At 41.0% G+C, this 19,508-nt stretch overlaps 1 protein-coding gene across 8 annotated transcripts in view; it reads right to left on the reverse strand.

The window, feature by feature from the left end:
* Nucleotides 1-9,358, reverse strand: part of LOC121626231 (multiple PDZ domain protein) — a 45,745-nt gene extending 36,387 nt beyond the window's left edge. For all 8 annotated transcript variants that reach the window (XM_041964592.1, XM_041964593.1, XM_041964590.1 and 5 more), the window contains exons 1-6: nt 9,300-9,358; nt 6,796-6,879; nt 4,883-5,049; nt 1,530-1,691; nt 983-1,122; nt 214-427 (exon numbers count right to left, since the gene is read on the reverse strand). In XM_041964592.1, coding sequence (XP_041820526.1) covers nt 214-427; nt 983-1,122; nt 1,530-1,691; nt 4,883-5,049; nt 6,796-6,811 — 699 coding nt within the window. In that variant the 5' untranslated portion in view covers nt 6,812-6,879; nt 9,300-9,358. The remainder of the gene's footprint in view (nt 1-213; nt 428-982; nt 1,123-1,529; nt 1,692-4,882; nt 5,050-6,795; nt 6,880-9,299) is intronic.
* Nucleotides 9,359-19,508: the final 10,150 nt, after the last annotated feature.

Here is a 19,508-nt window from a genome sequence, read left to right on the forward strand (position 1 = left end):
AGAGAAGAAATGGCAAAGCTCATAAATTAACTTTCAACAAGAGTTTTATTTATCTGGCTAATAAATTTGAGATTAAGCTTGATAATACAGGTGCTGTTTTAACTGACAACATAGTGTTGTCCTCTGTACTATAAGGATAACTTTAATCAGTAGTTTTAGCCAATCTTATCATTTTTTTTCATTCATGACACCAGTGAGAGAATGTATCTGTACCGCGCTGGAGTTGGCTGACAGTGTACTGGCAGCAGAAGGCGTGCGGGATACCATCGGACTGGCCAGCTGAGGAATCGGCCCTCTTGCCACCGTGAGACACACCCTCTCTGAAGCACTCTGCAGGATGCCTATAGCCTGCTGGTGGGTCACCGTCTGGTCCAGGGGCTGGCCATTGATGGCTAAGATCTGGTCAGCTTCTTTGAGCTTCCCGTCACTGTAGATGGAAAGAAACATGGACTGTCATAGTGGTGTCTAATTGTGTCAATGGCATTTTAACTAAATCTGCCTCTGTTTAAGTAATTATCCTCATCTGTCTCACCTCATTTCACATAGAGTGCATGCTCGTACAATCCTCATTGTCTTCTCATTGACAGTGTAACTTTGTCATTTGCTCTTACAATAGCTGCCAGAGTTTGTCAAATCTGTTTTGAATGCTTTGAAGGCATGAAACATAGTTTTTATTTGAAAAAAAAAATCTAAAAGCCAGTGTACTATATGCAAAAAGTGTTTTTGAAACAAGCTGTAAAATCTTCATGCATTTCCAGTAAAATGGCCAAGTCCCTAAATTTCTCTAATGTCCCCAGAGAATCTGTAATAGTCCCTGAGTGTCTGAAAAAGATTTCTCTAATTCCTTAATTCTAATTCAGCAATTGGCCAAATGCTGAAAAATTTTCTGGAACGCAGGTTCTGTGATTAGACTTTAATCAGTCTTGAAGTCTCACAATGTTCTCATGGCTCTTTGAATGATGCCATGTTGATTCTTACATACCAGTGAGCCACGCTCCCCGGCTGAATTTCCTGGATAAAGATGCCGAGCTCCCCGCGGTTCTCGCTCTTTAGGCCCACCACGCTGAAGCCGAGACCTCCTGACTCCGGCTTCTCCAGCTCCGCGTGCGTCACGTAGCGCCCCTGGATCACACACACACACATATATATATGTACGTAGAATTTGGGCCCGCGCTGATTCACCATAGCATCAAAGCTACAGGCAGCCTTTAGAAGTCTATTTGAAGTGTCTCAAGAGAAAAGAAGGCAGTGTGCTGCCTGTGGTTCTTGTCTTCAACTATCTTTGGATAATTGGTTTGAACTAAGAAAGACCGATTCAAGGTGATCTACCTGTTTATAGATGAGGTGCTGATTTTTGTGAGTGAAATGACTAAAACATAAAAAAAATATGGTAATAAATCTACTGGGGACTCAACAACAGACTTCAGAAGCAGCATGACGTCACTATGTTAATGTTATTACATTGACATCAAACTCAAAAGCAGATACAAATACCACAATGATGGCTTTGGTGTTACAGTCCCTTATACCTGTGCCATGGAGTGAATAATGTGGTCGAATTCTTCAGACGACATCTTGCCATTGATATGTGTAGCAGCCGAAGTGTCTGCGCAGAAAATATGGCCACCATTGGGCTTGACTGTGGCAACTTGATCGCCATGGTCACTCCCACGTGACACTGGGACACTCCCCTAGGAAAAATGAAGAAATAAGCCAGTTGTTTTTTATTGACCGATTATTGTGGTGCGCATTTTCTCCTAAATGCACGTGCAAAATAACACCATGGAGGAAAATCAGATCAAATTGAAAATGACTTCTATTCGAAAAGTTGTGATGTCTGTTAGATTTCCAGTTTGCAGCTCCACAACATCTTTGAATTTCCACAAAATACTCCAACAGAGAGCAGCGATTTCTGGCATTAGTCCAACCAAAGACGATTAAAAGTTGGAACAAAAAACATCATAATTCATTCCTACTGTGAGCGTAAAAACATTTAGCAAATTTAATTTTAGACACCAAAACCCTGAAGTCTGGGTGTCTGAAACCACTGGGATGCCAAATAGTTTGTTATCCCACCACGATTAGCTGGATCTATGGCAGCCTAATCCTTCAGGAGATAATGGCTCTTAGCTGATGTTCCAACAATGACTAGGCTCCAAATACAATATTTCTATCATGGCGGGTGGAAAAAAAGCATCAGTGGCCATCTGGATGCCTTAATATGCTTGGGTTTTAATTACTGCAATGACTTTACTTGTGTGACAGTTGAATTACATGAAAGCGACAACTACATAAAACAGTGAATTTCCGATTTCATTAGCCAAAGGGCATAATGTTTACGACCATCTGAATTGGATTCAAAAGGACGGACATAACACAGCAATAATTTCATAAACACTCCATTTGGCATATGGCATTGCCAAGCAAAAGCTGTCCTTGTGAACTTGTGCATTTGCGAAGGAAATCAACTGCACAACTTTCCAAGCTTCGGAAGCATGTACTGTAAATTATGCCTCCTTTAAACACAGTCCCAGATTAGTCTTGGGAAACAAAACTCCATTGGACAGGACACATTAGTGTTGCACACTGCAAACAAGACCCTTTGGGCCGGCCTAAGTTAGCGTAGCATGCTGCTAAGTTGCTGTCCTCATGCCTGAGCTTTGTTAGCTGGGGCCCGGCTAAGAGGATTAAAGTTCCAGTTTGGTTCTTGCACATTTAAGAAATTGTTTCTGCCCCACTTCACACGGCGGCGTCTTTCTCATTGGAGAGCAGGGCCTTGTCGCCATAGCGACATGGGCCCATGCAAGGCCTAACTAGCAGAGCCAGAGGACAGACAGTGTGTGTGTGTGTGTCTGGCTCTTGTCTCACAACAAAACACAAAAACGCACCCACTGTCCAAACTGGTTCTGCTTAGGGGGGACAAACAAGAGCAGTTGGGTCTGGAAGCTCTATGAAAACATAACACAGACTTGATGCACTTCATGAGATGCGTCTATTTACTATTGTTAGAACGAGGAATGGGTCCATTTTGAGGGACTTAAAACGATGAATGGCTGCCTGATAAATTTTGCTTAGTAAAACAAACACACATGCATCAGCAAACACACACGCAGAGGAATGTACCTCTTTTGAAATAAGCTAAATCGCAAGCACACAAAAATGCCAGCAGGGCTTTTATAATCTAAATTCCACAAGGGGTAAAAAGCTCTAGCATCCCTGCCTCCCACTGCATAGCTCACATATTTTCATCTCTATTTCTCAAACGCTTACCCTGGCCCCTCTCCACTGTGACTTAAGAGCTCTTTCCTTTCCACTCAAATGTTCAATTCTCAGTGGAGAGAATCAGCTTGAAAAAGAGTTCCCGACTTAGGCCAACTATCTCTGCTCATGTACCCATATTATATCTGGCTTGTGTGAACCCTGACAGCAATTTGGCCATAGCAGCAACACTATTGGGGATGGGGATTGAAAGGGGAGGGGGCGTGTGTCCTGACATGAGCCAAAAACAGAATCTCTGAGGTCACCCAGGAAAGAGGAGAGATAAAGGCAGGAGCCATCGTGGAGGAAATGGACATGGAAAATATTCTAACCTGACTGACAGTGTTTTCCCGTGGTTTGTGGAGGACTTAGGTGCACGTTGCTGGTGGGGGTGTTTGGAGGTTTGCCCTCAAGAAAATTTCGCATTTTCCAATAAAAAATATGCAATTTTACATCATTTTGGACCACTATTATTACCATATCTGTGAACAGAAAGTTGGAAAAACTAGAACAGATAATAAATTATACACCCGAATAGCTATTAGATCTGGGAAAAGTTATTCGGTTAGTTTTGATGCTCTCTACGTTGATTTTTACGTTAGTTTAGGTGGTGCTGTCCAAAAATGGCTTGGATGCTGCTCCTTAGCTAAGTTTAACTGTAACCTACTTCTGCATGATGTTACAGTTATCATGCAAGCTTTGACAAAAGACCCTTCAAACAATTCTCACATGCCTGTATGTTCATCAAAAGCACTATTGCTGGCTGCAGTTGTTTCACTTGCCCGTACCAGCTGTTAAGACCTCCCGTCCTAATGTGATTCCACAGTCTTCCCGTGCAAATATGCATTCTAACATTCAGCCAAAGCAAATACGAGGCTTCAACAGTCTGAGCTAGTCTAATTAAGTGGCTATCTTCGCAAGGTCACAGTCTTTTTAGTGCAAAATTTCCCCAGCATGAACAGAAGGAATGATAAAAAGCCAATACCTTTTTCAGAGTACATATGGGCACGCTGGCATCATTTTAAGATAAACCTGAAAAATGTGAACCTATACTTTAACATTACAATCCATTGTGGCGGTTGGGCTATTGCTTTCAGTTTTACACTTGGTCTAGGCGAGTCTTAAAGGCTAGTTAATGTCTCGACATCAAAATGTCACCGTAGCTACGGCATGGGTGTTGGTGTTTGGCGCCTACATTTTCTGCAGGGTGACACTGCCACAGTAACCACGGCCGTCACTTTATATCCCCCGCCCTGATCCAACATGAAGGTCATAAAAGGGCTAAATTGGGCTTTTTATTTCTGATGCCGCCATCTGGCATTTCGGCAGTTTATACTCATATACCAATAATGCATGGCTATAACCTTGTGGCCTCTTTGTGACGTTCCATGGTGCCTGGGAGCCCAGCGTTACTAATTTGTATTCAACATTGTTATTCTAATTTAACATGTTCATAGACTCGCCGGCCCAGTTACACTCACAATAATGAATACTGCAGTGCTAACATGTAAATTAAAGCTAATTTTAATGTGCTAAACAGTCCTGTTGTTATTACAGACATCTGCACCCGCAAGGTCTTTAGCAATGATAAAAAGTGGATGCCGTGAAATACTTTTCAGTTTACCTGGTCTCTGAGATGCTGGACGGACTTCTGCAAGGCCAGGATCTGGTGGAAGAGGGGGCTCTGGAGCACCGATTTGAGCAGGCTGAGCTTCTCCTCAGTGGGCACCTCCCCCCGCTCCTTCAGTTTGGCCTGGAGACGCTCCACCGCCTGCAAGGCACGCTGTGTATCTGCAAGCCGTCGCATATTTCAGTGACAGCGCCGGCCGGAGTGAAGGAGTGGACGCGGGGGAGGAGGAGAGGCGCGTGGGAGAGATAGAGGTGGAGAGAGGTGATGAGGACAGAGGCTTTATCAGTACAGGGGGAGAAATAGTGAGACAGGGAAGGGCGTTTGGGCATAGGGCATTTATACTTTGAAATGTGCTTACTTAATAATATTTAAAGAAATATATAATATTCTATAATTATTTGGCATATGCCTTTAACTTCTGTTATGTTCAACAGTGACATGTAAATGATGTATGCAGGAAGGATGGAGAGAGCCACACATCTTAACCTGTAGGCTTAGCTAAGGCCGAATGGTGCTCACCAGACCTTACGGTATCGAAATCACGCAGCATCGGGTTTTGCACCCGAAGAAAAAAACACAATTTTCAACATGCTGTTTGTCTGCAGAATAGCAATGTTTCCTTTTCTGCCTTTAGGGTTAATGGTGGGTTGCACAGGACCATAGAATGGGTATCGGGAGGGGAAGATAAAAGAATCCGGCCCTCTGCAGTTTGCTTGCTGGACCCTGCATAAGCCCCACAATCGAGCAACTCCAGAGTGGCTTGTTAGTGAGGATGGGCAAGCCCAACGTCATCTGGACAAAAATGAAGCAATTTCCGAAGCTCACCAACTGTGACTAACACCTAATAGGGCGTGCACAAGGTCCACAGCACTTTTTGCACTTAGAAGCTTTGTTGTCTGAACAAAGGTTGTAAACAAGCCAATAACACCAGAGCCTAAGTTGATTTCTTTTTTCCTGTTCGCCACTGTTCCTATCCAGGTAAGTGCATCATTTTCATTGCCCTTGCCTCAGAGTGCATAATGAGGAGTCCCATAAGAGTGTGGCATGTATGTGTGTGTCGGTCTGTTTGCATTTGTGTCTCGTCCAAAAGACAAGGTGGTCCTGGAGCAGAGAATAAGGATGACACTATCAAAATAGTAAAAACTGCAGCACTAGTTTGATTCCATTGAAACAATATCACATTTGATACTGAATTCTGTACTTAATAAACACAATAAGAAATGAAATGTAAATTTAAATTATTTAAGGCTCAATTCTCATTGGCCCAACCAGCATGTTACGGCTGATAGCACATAAGTACATGGTCAACATGCCAGTCCTGAGAGTGACCACAGATTGCGGCTTTAAAGAAAGAAGCTGGCAGCACCGATTTGGCTCCATGCTTGACAGTTGGACAAATAAATCTCTATGGGGACAAACAAACAATCAAGTATATGGCAACATTATCAGATATGGCAACATTGGCTGTCCACAAGCCTTGAACTAAATCCAGGGCCTCTTTTACTGGTTGAGAAAAACTCACAGCGGGAGCCAAATACGGATGCAGAGCCAGCAAAGACGGGCACCCAACTGCCTAGACCAAACCCTTGCGCAAAAAAATGCTCATTTTAGAAATGATGATTAAAAATGAAAAAAGGCAAGGGGAGTGTGCACAGGCAATATTTCATGTTTTGTCTTGTTTATTATGGTGGTGTTGAACCTTGATTAAACTGACTATTTGATATCAGAGACACTAAAGCTCAGCCTGCTAAATTGGGGAGGGAGGAAGGAGAGAAAAGACATTTGATAGATACAGTGGACACTCCTTGTTATCATTTCCTTAACACGTATTTTCAACATAATGAATAACACACTGGCTCAATCAGTTGTCTCTGGCTGCCATAAAACAACAAAAAATGATTACTTACCCATTGTTTCTATCATTTTTTGAACTGCAGATGAATGTCACTCCTCTCCATTAACAGCAATTTTATCCCTTCCTTTTTCAAGGCCTGCAAAGAACAAAACAGGGTATTACGTGTTTTTCTCAACAAACAAAGGACTGAATATCAACTTAACGTCAACACTCGATGCAAACAGAAAATAAGAGCTGGAAAGGCTCACTCTCCTCGAAAGCCATCTTCTTAAACACTGTCTTTTTCGAAAGGTCAACATGAAAGGGAAAATGGATTTATTTCCTGTCAGTCGGGGCCATATTTATCTCTTAAGAATGCTTCACCATAACATCACACAGTAACCATTGTGCTGAAGAACTGAGGGCTATTTATTCAGTCCCCAATGCAATGGTGCAGTGTGCTTGCTGGAGCACACATCTACTGTAGGTCGTTAGTTGCCTTATATTTGACTAATGCTCTTATTGATGGATTAACACCTGGTAATTTACATTCCTGGGACTTCATTCACTGCACTTTGGCAGCATGATATGTCTGCAGTCAGCATTAAATATGACTATCCACTTCACTCCCAGATAAATACAGCCTTATTTCGTCATGAAACAACATTCTAAAGATTAACAATCCTTTTCAGGCAAACAGTCTTATCAGTTATTTTAAAACTAGCCTAACAACCTGCTTACATCATCACAGGTCATTCTTCATATACTAATCAGCCAATTACTTGATTTATCAACTGTTTTGTTGTTTTGTGTTCTGTTTTGACTACCATTTGTACCAAAATGTAAGAAAATAGTTCAAATGCCTGTTAAGATTTCCCACGGCCAAATATTGCAGTTCCTCATCCTTGCATGACCCACCGTAACTCAAAATACATATGTTTGTACAATTTTACCATCAAACTATGTGATACATGTGTTTGTCACAGACTGACTGAATCTAAATTTTAAAAAAAATTGCTATGTAAACAAGGCCAGTGAAAGCCTTGACACACAACGCCTTCAAAAACCTAATGGTAACAAATGAGGGTGGCTACGTCTTTAATGTCTGATTCGTTCTTTTACTGATGGTGTGACGGCTGTCAACTCCCGTCTCAGGAACGTCATACTTGACTTTAGGAGTGGCTTTGTTGCAGGCATGACACGACTCAGGGAGACATTACACGATTAAAGGAGATTGGTGGGATAATTAAAAGCCCTGTATAGAGTCTTAGAATAGCTACAGAACATGTGGCACCAGGATCACCACAGCACTGGTTTGTTTATGTTCATTTCATTTGCTTCATCCACTTTGTGTGTTTATAGCTTCCAAGCCGACTAATGAGCTTCCTAAATATACAGTATGTGGCCGCTGCGAATTGTATTTGTCTTCGACTTGTCTCTTATTGGGTTTATTTTTAATTAAAGTTAGTTTTCAGTCGTGTTGACTTTCTGTGGCCTACTAATAAGTTGCTGCGGGAAAAGAGATGAGTTCTGCATGAATCTACTTGTCTTTACTACTTTATGGCTGCTGCTGAAATCCCTTTAAACGTATGTCCACCTAAAAGATGATTCAAATGAATCCTGGCATCCAGCTCCACACAAATTTAGTTTTCAGATTTAATAAACACACACTGGCAAAATATTCCAACATGGTTTTGGGCTTTCACAGTTAGGTTGTCTGTATAGGCTGCCAAGCAGTGGGTTAACACATATTTTCTGATGCTATTACAATAATATAGCTGTAACAATATAAGTATTATATGTGTTGCATTCAGGGACGCTTACATGTATTGGAGATATGCCACTCCGACGCTTAAGCAGGAGCAGAGGTGACTCCTCTTAGAGTTGCAGTGGCTTGTAATCATTGAAGGCCTAAAGAACTCACTAGCTACCGGTATACAGTGGACTTCAACCCTTTTACACGGGAGCTTTAAGGTGCCATTTGCCTCTGAAAATAATCGTAGGTGCAGTCGTCACCACAAACAGCTAATAATAACAGACTGGCGTTTTATCGTGCAGCTCTTCTTTAAAATAACAGAAAATGTCGGCCGACTGTATTACATTCATGCATTCTTATTCAATAAATCGTTTGCGACAACATACGTATGTGTATTGTGGTTAAAAACAGTCAAGCTTTGCTAGTGTTTTGAATAAAGGCACTCGGGACAATCCGCTTTTCTCAACTCCTCCTCCTCCTCCTCCTCATCTCATCCATGGAGCTAAAGAGCAACAGGCTTCCGAGAAGGAGACGTTGGAGAAGTTAGCTAGCACCGCTGCTCCGGAGCCCAAACCGTCCTCGGTGGCTGCGTACAGTACACATAAAACAGTTTGTAGTTAAAAAAGAGACACTAAAACCTATTTAAATCCCGTCTTTCTTGCTGAGTGACCCGCCGCGACAACGGGCGTCTCAGAGTATTTCCCTCACATTAGCGAAAATGTGGCGAACAAAGGCGACTCTCGCGAAAGCTGAAGTTAATGTTAAATCCGGGTTCAGTAACGTTTCCTCCGGCGTTAACTTGTCAGAAAATAGCCACTTACATGAGTGTGGAGGCTTTACTTTCCCGGCGGCCGGTATCCTATCCTATCCTGTGTTGTCCTGCGGCTAACGGCGCACTGACTGGGGCTTAAAGATGGGGCGTAGTGTAACCCGATCCTCTCTGGACATTTTCGGCGATAGCGGCGCTGAGAGTTGAGCTGGGACTGAAGCGCCGCTTGCTGGTTGCCCTGACACCCAGGCCCTGAGACGTCAGACCCGGCTCCAAGCCGCAGGGCCAAACTGTGAAATCCTGCAACTCAGCTCACTTTTTTCAGCCCCGAGAGCAGGGCTTCACTTGTACATTAGAGGAGGACATGCATTGGTAAACAGAAATATGGAGGAAGTGGATTGCACCCTATGTAAACCCTCTAAAATTAGGGGCCATCTTTGCCTGTGTGCCACATCAGTTGCAAAAATAAAAGATATAAAATGAGTAAGCACCAAGCACTAAACTAAGATATAAAGATCTAATGTTTATACCAATCACCAAGGCTGATGGTTTACTTATCGGGAAACTACCCCATGGCCCCCAGAGCCCATGCATGCATGCAGTGGAGCTCTAAGAGAAAGTCACAATGCACCTTTCTCGAGCTTGTGGGGTAGCCTATTTGGCACTGCATCACTTTTCCTCCGTTTTAAGGATACACATTAGTGCGCTGCATCGTATTCGTCACTGGAAGGGCATCCTAGAAGGAACGTCGTCACGTGTTTCTCCACTGAAAGGGCACTTTAGAGGGCATTTCATCACGTTTTTTTGCACATTGGGCCACCATAGAGGGGACTTTATCATCTTCTATCTACCATGGAGGCATCCATGATTGTCATATTCACTGTGTGCCAACTGATGTGTAGAAAATTAAAATAGAACAAATTTTGGAATATGCACCAAAAACAGACACACAGAAAACTCCCTGCAGTTATTGCTGGTTTAGTGGGTCTCTAGATGAAATATTGCAGTCAGCAGTCTGCACTCAAGGGGTATTTGGAGGTGACACTGTACAAACAAAATGTACAAACAGCAAGAGAAACAGGGGCCTAACAGCTCATTTTTTTTCCTCTGGAGCCCCATATTGTGGTGCCTATCGCACAATATTTTAGCGTAGACAGTACAAACCCCGTCAGACAGTTTTCAAAGGGCAAACAATGATGGATTACATTGAAGGATAACTTCTTAGCATGTAGGTCTGTGAGACAAAACTGTCAAAATCATTTTTCTCATGCAGCCAAATTAAGTCCTTCAATGACAAAATCTGAGGACGTCCTGACCTGAAGGACCCACAAGTGTCACAGGTGCAGTGGTGCATTGTTTATATGTCTTTCAGCAAAATGCTGAGCTGAGTATCTTAAGATACACTATGAAAGATAAATAGGACCGCTGACATTCTTTTTAGACATACTGGAGACACTGTAGAGCAAATAAATAAGAAACCAGACCTGAATTCTTCATGCAGGCCTATTACAAACATTGCTGCAGGAGATCCATTCTTGGCAGAACTGACACACACTTGTGTTGTGATTCAGTTTTCATCAGTGTCTGATTATGTCTCCTGTGTTTTTCCAACTATAAACAATTTGCGCAGAATCAGGCACATTGGTCGGGCAAGAAATGTATGGCTCATTCTGTTAATAAAACATGAATGAGCCCATACACACATAGTTTATCTGTCAACCGCATGCACGCAAACTGAAGCCCTTAGAGGCAAGTGACGGGGAAAAAAAGATGGTGATCCATTTTCAAAGTCTCATACAAATTGTTTTCTCTCCTGTGTTTTTTTTCTTCTGTGAAACAGGTAGAAAAAAGTTTTGTCAGGTGAAATTTTTTTTTCCAAGTTTCCAGAATTTTTTTTAAGTTACTTTTATCATTCGTAACAAGTTTAAAAAAAAAAAGTTTTGGCAGGTGATTTCTTTTGACAGGATCATTTTTCTAATTCTAGTCACAATAATAGCAATAATTATATAACATATTCCTGATATGCATACATTAAAGAAATATATAAGAAAAAATGCAAGACAAACACAGACAAAACACTGTGGATTTTGCAGCATCTTCATCACCAAACAACCCTAAAATTACTGGAAAAAGAGAGCCACTAACGTTATTCCATTTCTTTGAATATGAAATTGAATGCTTGGTCACCATCCACCATCAGTGTTGTCATCAATGCCGCATTGCATTGTGGGATACTTGTGCCAGCATACTCCAGTGTTTGCAGACTGAAATTTTGACCAGAAATAGTATGCACCACATGAGCTAATTAGGTCATACAACGTTTTCAGACATACTGAAAAATCCTGCATGCCATGTTAGCATACCCAGTAGTGTGAGGCAAACTTCCCTCATGTGCTGTGCACTTCAACCTCTTGTGGCTAAAATGAGTATTACAACAACAAACAGATGCTGCCAAAAAAATCAATCAATAAAAATTCACCTGCCAAAACTTTAAGGAACTTAGAAAGAGAAAGCAAGTTAGAGCAGACTTAAATTTTTCACTCGTCTCTCGGGACTTACATACTGTGTGTACTTAACAAGATATTATTAATACACCCACATGCACAATGTGTTAGACTAATTAGCATTCATTAAGAAATGTATGGTGTGATTTTGATTCCAAGTGGAAAGTAAAGTGGGGTTTTTTTTGTAGGCTCAGGAAGCACCTTGAAAAAGGACACCGCATGCTGATAAAACCAGAATTCTCTGTCTGTGTCCTGTTTATAGGATTATGCACTCCATCTCAGGCAGCAATGCGCCATGCTTATCAAATTTGATATGAGCTGTTACTCGAAATGAAATGTATCAAATGCCCACTGGGTTGAAGCTGTTGCCTGTTAACTCATGATTCAGATCCAACAGCGCCAAAATAGCCATGCTCTGATTATATTTGCATTGTTTTCCCTTCATTGAAAGGGGGAGAGAAGGACTACATCTAAGGTGTTTGCTGGCCATGGAGACGCCACCAAGCTTTTGATTTGTCCTTTGACACCATTAAAACTAAAAGTTCCCCACTGTAGAACTTTTAGTTTTAATGGATCAAGTCTCAACGGGGAGAGCATGAAGCAGCAGGGTCACTCTGTAAGAAGTCATTTCAACAGGGGAGGGGGAAAGGGATACAAGCCGCTTTCAGAGAGCTGATACTGACTAAATCCCTTCACCATTTATATCTTTACTTCTACCTCCCTCTTATCCACCCAATAACTCCCATCTTACTTTGACAATAAGCCACTTTTATGTGGGAGGTCTGACTCAGCCATACGCTGAAAAAGACAAGAGATTGAAACAAGAAAGAAGGGAAGAAAAAAAGATCCCAGCTCAATGCGAGGCAGCTTCAGCATTTTGTATTTTTATACCTGCCTATCACGGGCCCTCAGCAGCGGTTGTTGTTTGAGACCTGGAAGTTGGGAGGGAGGGCGCTGGGGTTTCACTTTGTTTGTTTATTTCATTTTGCCCCTTTAAATGGACCAATTCAGCATAGTTAAAGCTGAAGCTGAATAGGTTCGTGGGTGTATTTTGTGACCCAAAAATAAAGAATAAAAAATCACCTATTAACCTATTATGTAGTGGCCAGTGTGAGATGTTCTCCATGACTACGGGTGGAACTAATAACGTGACCGAAGGCACTGCCCCATTTAGAAAAGTATAACACACCAAAATGGCATGCTGACTTCATTAATACTGCTAGAAACACCTGTGTCTGGCAGGTCAAAATGTCTGCTGTGTGAGTGCTCCATAGATAGCTGATGTACGATACTCTGTGCCGGTCACGTCCGCATAGCTGACACTGCTTGATTGCAATTTGGAGTGGAGATTTATAGTGCAAGTGGTTGTTCAAGGTCACGATGATTTAGCAGTAAAATGGCAACCTAAAAACCTGCCATAAAAAGGATATCACTGAGTGAAAGCCATACATTTTCTTTAAAGGAGCTTTTCAGATATCGTCCTTTATTGGATACCAGCGAGGTATTCGAAGTGATGTGGTGTAATGGAGATATGCCCTGAAGGAATCACAAATTCGGTGACTGAGCCATATTGGATGAGCGAACGCTTGCGTTATCTGCCTGTCTTGATTTATTGCCAATAACTCCATTAATAGTCCAATAGCCGTTGGATCTGTAACATCCCAAATCATGTAAAAGGCTTCACGGAAAGAGTGAGACATGATAGTATTTTTCCCACCGTAGGGACAGCTCAAGACTGATGAAATAATAAGTCACAAAGTTATAGTCGTTGTCTGGTTTTCTTAAAAAAAAATCTCATTGCATCTTGCGGCGATTTAAAGGTCTGCTTTTATTGTGTTGGGTCAACAGGACTAATAGAATACAACGAGACAGAACAAGGAAAGGTTCAGCAGAGTTAAGTTCAAGAGCTTGGAAACTACAAGGATCTCCTGATGCCGGTCCTGTAGGGAATTCTGGCTGTGTGTCAGTAGGTCTTCAGGGTCAGAGGGTCTAAAATTGAAAGTTTGACCTGATGGCGTCATGGAGCAAATGTCAGACGGGTCACAGCTAGTCAATAGGTCTGTTCCTGTTGGGAATGTGAATGTGCGGATGAATTTGACTGCCAATTTAGCGGCGACTTTTGGATATTTTTGCAGACTTTCAGAGGCTATTTTGGCCACGAAAGGTGTGACGGGGGCCATGTCAGAAGAAGGGTCATCAGGTCATCAAAAATAAATCAGCTTCTGCCTCTTTGGAGCATGAACGTGCTCACACAGTGTCATGCGAAACCAGGCATAAAAACAGCAAAGGTACAGTCTAGAATCTATTTTCCTCGTTTTTAATAATTCATATAGTTAATAAATATTGTAAAGGAAAAGCCCTATATACAATGAAAGACCTATCCTCAAGTCTAGGACTGGGTCTCTCCTCTGAGTCATGCATTCATTCAGTGGCGTGGTAACAATTTAATGAAACACTGATCAGTGAAAACAAGTGAGAAAACAAACATTTCTTACTTTCACGGTGCGAGGGAATGAATGATGAATCTTGCTCGTTAAATGCAACGGTCACTGCTGAGGAGGAAAAGGTCAACTCACATAATGTAGCACCAGTTATTGCCTCTCACCGAATTGTTGTCTGTGAATCAAACGTAAGCATCAATGCTTACGTTTGATTCACAGAGCCACGGCTGTTTTTCTCAAAGATGAATTGCAAGCTAGACTTTCAATGCATTTCCCGATACTTATTTTAGTTAACATTATTTTATATGTTCAGACTATGCTGAATTACTTCCTGTTATTTCTTTGGTTTCAGGAATAACACAAAAAACACAACACATGAAATAGAAAATAGTTTTAAAGGTGAGTACACAGCCATGCTAGCAGCTCTGTATCTACTGTATAGGGCTACAGCAGCACATTCAGCTAATTGCTAACATAAACATGTTATGTAAGCAAGCTAATATGCTTTTGTGGGGTATTTGGTGAAACATGAAAAGTATGGGATAAATTAAAAGGATGACCGAATGATGGCATTAAGTGATGAGATATCGTAATTCACCCTGAGGGGAACATGACAGTTTGTGACAGTGCTACTTTAGCCATCCATGCTAAGATGCTACAGTGGCACTTTGCTTTGTGTTTTACATGGCAAATAGTCTGCATGCATTTGTGCAGTCACATATTTGTCTTGAGAGAAGATGATAAATGTGAGTTCAGCTGATCATGTCTTGTTTTAATGCTCTTTAAACTGCAGGGTAATTACGCTTTCTTAGGATGCCATTAGTGCTTTTGCACAGTGGTCGCAATAGATGTTTTTTTGTGTTTAATTACATAATTGTATGTTTCTGTTGGCCTAACTCTAAACTGACGAGATGACAACACTTGGGAGCCTATCTTGTACCCAGAAATAGCAAGCTGTTTTTCTGGTAATTATTCCGAATGCTTGTGGCTACAGGCATTTGTACACTTTCCAGACTTTGTTAGGCAAAGTTACAGTAATGTAATGAGACTTGTGTACAGTCCACATCTGGTTCATTTTAACTTTTTTTGGCAACATTTTCCCAGCAAACTCATCGTGGAGTTGTGGATGCCTGTCATGATGATAAATAATGTAGTGTTGTTTGTGGGAATGCCTTTAATTGCTGAGGAAGTGACTGCCGCGCTGTATGTGTGACAGGGTGGAAAGAAGTGCTGCCAAGAATCTCTGTGAAAACGGTTTGCTCGTTGACTGATCTTCCATGTAGCGATGCACATGACCCGCTGCATACTGTTAGGCAACCAGCATTTCTAGACTGTAGAATTTAGAGTTGATAAAGTCAGAATAAATTAATGTGGTTTATTCATTGTATTTAAACATAAAATGCAACATAAATACATTTATGAAGATGCAAACATGTTAAGAGTCATTTTTATTGCATCTCTTATATAATTCTCAAATTTCCAGGCTGAGGATGAATAAAGTTTTATCTTATCTTATCTTATCTTATCTTATCTTATCTTATCTTATCTTAACTCATTCATGTGCAACCTTTTTTATATCAGCAGATAACATTTTGAGGTAATTATAAGGCTCTAATGTTTCTGCACCATATGAAACAGAATGTTTGTACTGAATTTACAGCACAATGTTAATTCAATTGCCTATTATTTTTATCTCAGTGTGTCAGGACTAGGTTAGGCTAGCTAGCTAAAACCAGTTTGTTAGCATTCAAGATAGGCTGCTGGTTAATGCACTAATGTGTTGTGACCACTTGGGGCAGTGGCACATGTTATCAACACAACATTGGCATATTGTCAGCTTTTAAAGTCGCAATGGTAAATCTGTTAGCAAACATTAGGGTTTATCTGGGGTTTATGTTTCTGGTCACCTAAATATGTACAATATTCACTCTTCTTTTAGGTCTTCAACTCCTGAGGGGACCATCTGGCTGTTCAACTGCTGAATGCTCCAGTATGTTCACAAGCTCGTTGCTAACCTTGTCTGTTGTTCATGCTAGTCTTGGCCAGGTACCTTGAACTAAATTTTTAGACTTTTAAAGAGCTAGCTTCTGTGGCTGGCCCTTTAAATTCAAACAGCTGGTACAGAATACTTATTATGACCGTATAGGAGGTGTTTAGCTTTGTACAGTAGCTAGCAAAATGAAAGCTAGTGCTAAGTTACAGTTGAAAAAGTAGTTCAGAATTTTGAAAATACACTAATGTGTTTTCTTTCCAAGTGTTTACACTGATGAAAAGATTGATATCATTGTTCATGTCTGGGTGTTAAGTATGTTATGTTAGGAGCTGAGAGACAACAAGTCTAACTTATGGAGGCAGAGGAAACAGCTAGCCTGGTTCGAGCTAGGCTAGCTGTTTCCACCAGCTTCTGGTCCATATGCTAAATTAAGCTAGCTGTCAAATGCTTTCCACTTTCACCTCAATAAGGAACATGAGAGAACATGAGAGAAATATTGGTCTTCTCATTTTATAACTGCTGGAAAGAAAGCAAATATGAAGATATACAAAATGTTTAACAGTTCCTTTTAAAATTATAGTCAAAGCAATTAGCGAAAACATAAGTCTAGTTTACTGAATAGACTAATTTCAAGCTAGAGCTCATGAAGGGAATTACTGTGTTTCTGCTCTTTTCTCTTTAGACTGTTCCTGATTCCATCCCCATACTTGACAGGAGTCCTTTTTCTCGACACTTCAGTCTCTCTAAAGGTAATGATTGTGTCATACAATTTACTGATTATCAGAAATATACAACGTGTTCCAGACTTTGCGTTGGCGTGAATGTCAGAATCACAGGAACAATTGTGGCACCACTCCTTTTGCGTTCCAGTGATCTCATTTCAAAGCAGAATTTGGCAAAAATCCATCCAACCAACGTGTGTATAGGATGTAGGATTCTATGTGTCTGTCTGAATTTCTGCAGATGACAGCTCCTCTCTCCCAAACATACCTGCAATTTTAAATAACATGAAGAGCAATTGTAGCGCCGTTGAAATAAACTTTTCAGTATAAACTTTTTAACAAGTGTGCAAATTTTGCACGTTGTGCAAAAAAAAAAAAAAAACCCAACAACAACAACAACAAAAAAAACTGAGTGCAAGTAGCAGAAACTGTTCTGCAACACTGCAATGTGGGTTGAGGAAGACTCTTTAAAGCACAAAGCTCCAGTCTTCTCCTTTTGTGGTGCCTCTGTGTATGTGCTGCTGTGTTTTTCGCTGCAGTTATTTTTCAGTCATGTGGGGGTTTAAACACAGCAAAGGTCAAATCCAAATATCCAGGAATACACAGATACACTGTAGGTGTATATGTGGTTATTATTAGAACTCATACTGTTACGGCATTTAGATATATGTGGCACATTTACACACATGCAAACACAGACAAATCAAATCTTGTTGACATGACATCAGTATTATTAACAGTGAGTGTGCAACTAAACCCAAAGCTTAAGAAGCTATGCTAACCTTAACCTAAGTCTTTTGAAAACATAAACACAGCAAAAACTTTGAAACACACCCAGTGACAGCGAACGCCGAGCTCTTATAATATCTTTTCTTTCCTGTTTTCCACACACAACCTTTGCCTACATGACAGTAGGTGTGTGGATCTAGCCTCGCTCCCACTCCCACTCACTGCAGACACACAGACGCGCTCCCGCTCCTCCAATTGAGGAGAGAGTCATCGATCCATCTCTTAATTTCAGTACATTGAATTATACACCCATTTTTTTGAGTTTGTGTCGAAATCATTATACCACTATTCATTAGGACACAAATTAATCTGAAGTGGATAGCGGCCGATATTCTGATGGCGGAATTGTTGTCGTCAATTGAATTATTCCAAAAATTCTATTAGGCCTGACTCCAATATGTCTTAGTCATCATATGAATGAGATTTAAAAGAGAAAGTTTCACCTTGATCCAAAGGGAGGCTAATGCTTACATGGACACCTACACACCCGCACACACAAATCCAATCAATCACGACCAGCCAGTTGGACTGCACGATGCTAACTGACTCGTGACAGTATGGGCTGCTAGACCAGCTTAAACCATTCTTGTTTTGTGCCATTTTATTCAGTTGGAAGTCAACAGATTCTACATTCTGCCGTATTAGTGAATGATAATGCTTTCCTGTGTTTCTTTCTGAACTTTGGGGGGGGGGTTGACTGTTGCTGGAGCATTTTACTAAAAATTGGACCATTCCCTTGGTGAAGAATTAAGGCTGCAGTGGGTGAAAGATACGTAGGTGTTGCTTGGTGAAGTTTATTGCAGCTGATGTAATGTTGGATGTAGGCAGGCGCGTTGTGCCCACTGACTGTGGGTAGTCATGTGCCTGCATGCACTGACGTTGAATACAAACTCTTCAATGCGTTCAGAAACATCTACACAAAAGCTTTCATAATGCAAGATAAGTTGTCTAGTTTGTGTATAATTTTCATTCTGGCAGTCTGAATTAGCCACAGCGAGTTTGTATCTTTGTCCTGGAAGTTGCATTTAGATTGATTTCCACTGATTTGTCTTGGCAATGCTGCCAACTAAATGTAGCCTTTTGCCACAGCTCAGCAAGGAAACAGGTGCCCAGGAATCACAAAGAATTCATTTCATACTAAAAAGACTGCAGATTTTAAAGTTAAATTTGTATGTTTGTATAAATCATATCAGCGTTTCTTGAACAGGTATCAAAGAGACTTTGTTCAGACTACCTGTACATGAATATGAGCTGAGGTTCTCATTAGGAGGAGGCGATGGTGGTGTTGTGCCAGCTCAGCAAGACTGCCAAGAATCAGACCACTGTTTAAGTTTCCTGTGACAAACCTGGACACTTTTAACGAGATGTCAGGACATTTTCTATTTGTGGCAGTGAACCCAGGTCTTTTAAGCCAAAACGTGATCTTTTCCTAACCCTGACCAGACGTTGTTTCGTGTCTAAACCTAACCAGACCTTAACCACAGCATTGTCACAACATAAAACTGAAAAAAGTACTGTTTGAACATAAAGAAACAGAAAGTTTCAACAGATCTGTGGTTTGCAGAAAATGTTTACATTTTTAGCATTTATTCTGGCAATTGGGTTGGAAAAAACAAAGAGATAACATTTCAGGGATGAAGTTCAGGGGTCTTCATCAGACCTTCACTGGTATCTGTGGAAGGCTGCAAGACAAAAATGTAAGACCATCTTTTCTGTTTTTGCTTCCCTTTTTCACACAAGTCATTTCAATTGTTTGTACTGTTTTGAACAGCATTCATGATTTGTTCAAAAGCCTAAAACCGCATATGTTTA

The sequence above is a fragment of the Chelmon rostratus genome, chromosome 23, assembly GCF_017976325.1.
Source record: "Chelmon rostratus isolate fCheRos1 chromosome 23, fCheRos1.pri, whole genome shotgun sequence".
In the NCBI taxonomy this organism is placed as follows: domain Eukaryota; kingdom Metazoa; phylum Chordata; class Actinopteri; order Chaetodontiformes; family Chaetodontidae; genus Chelmon; species Chelmon rostratus.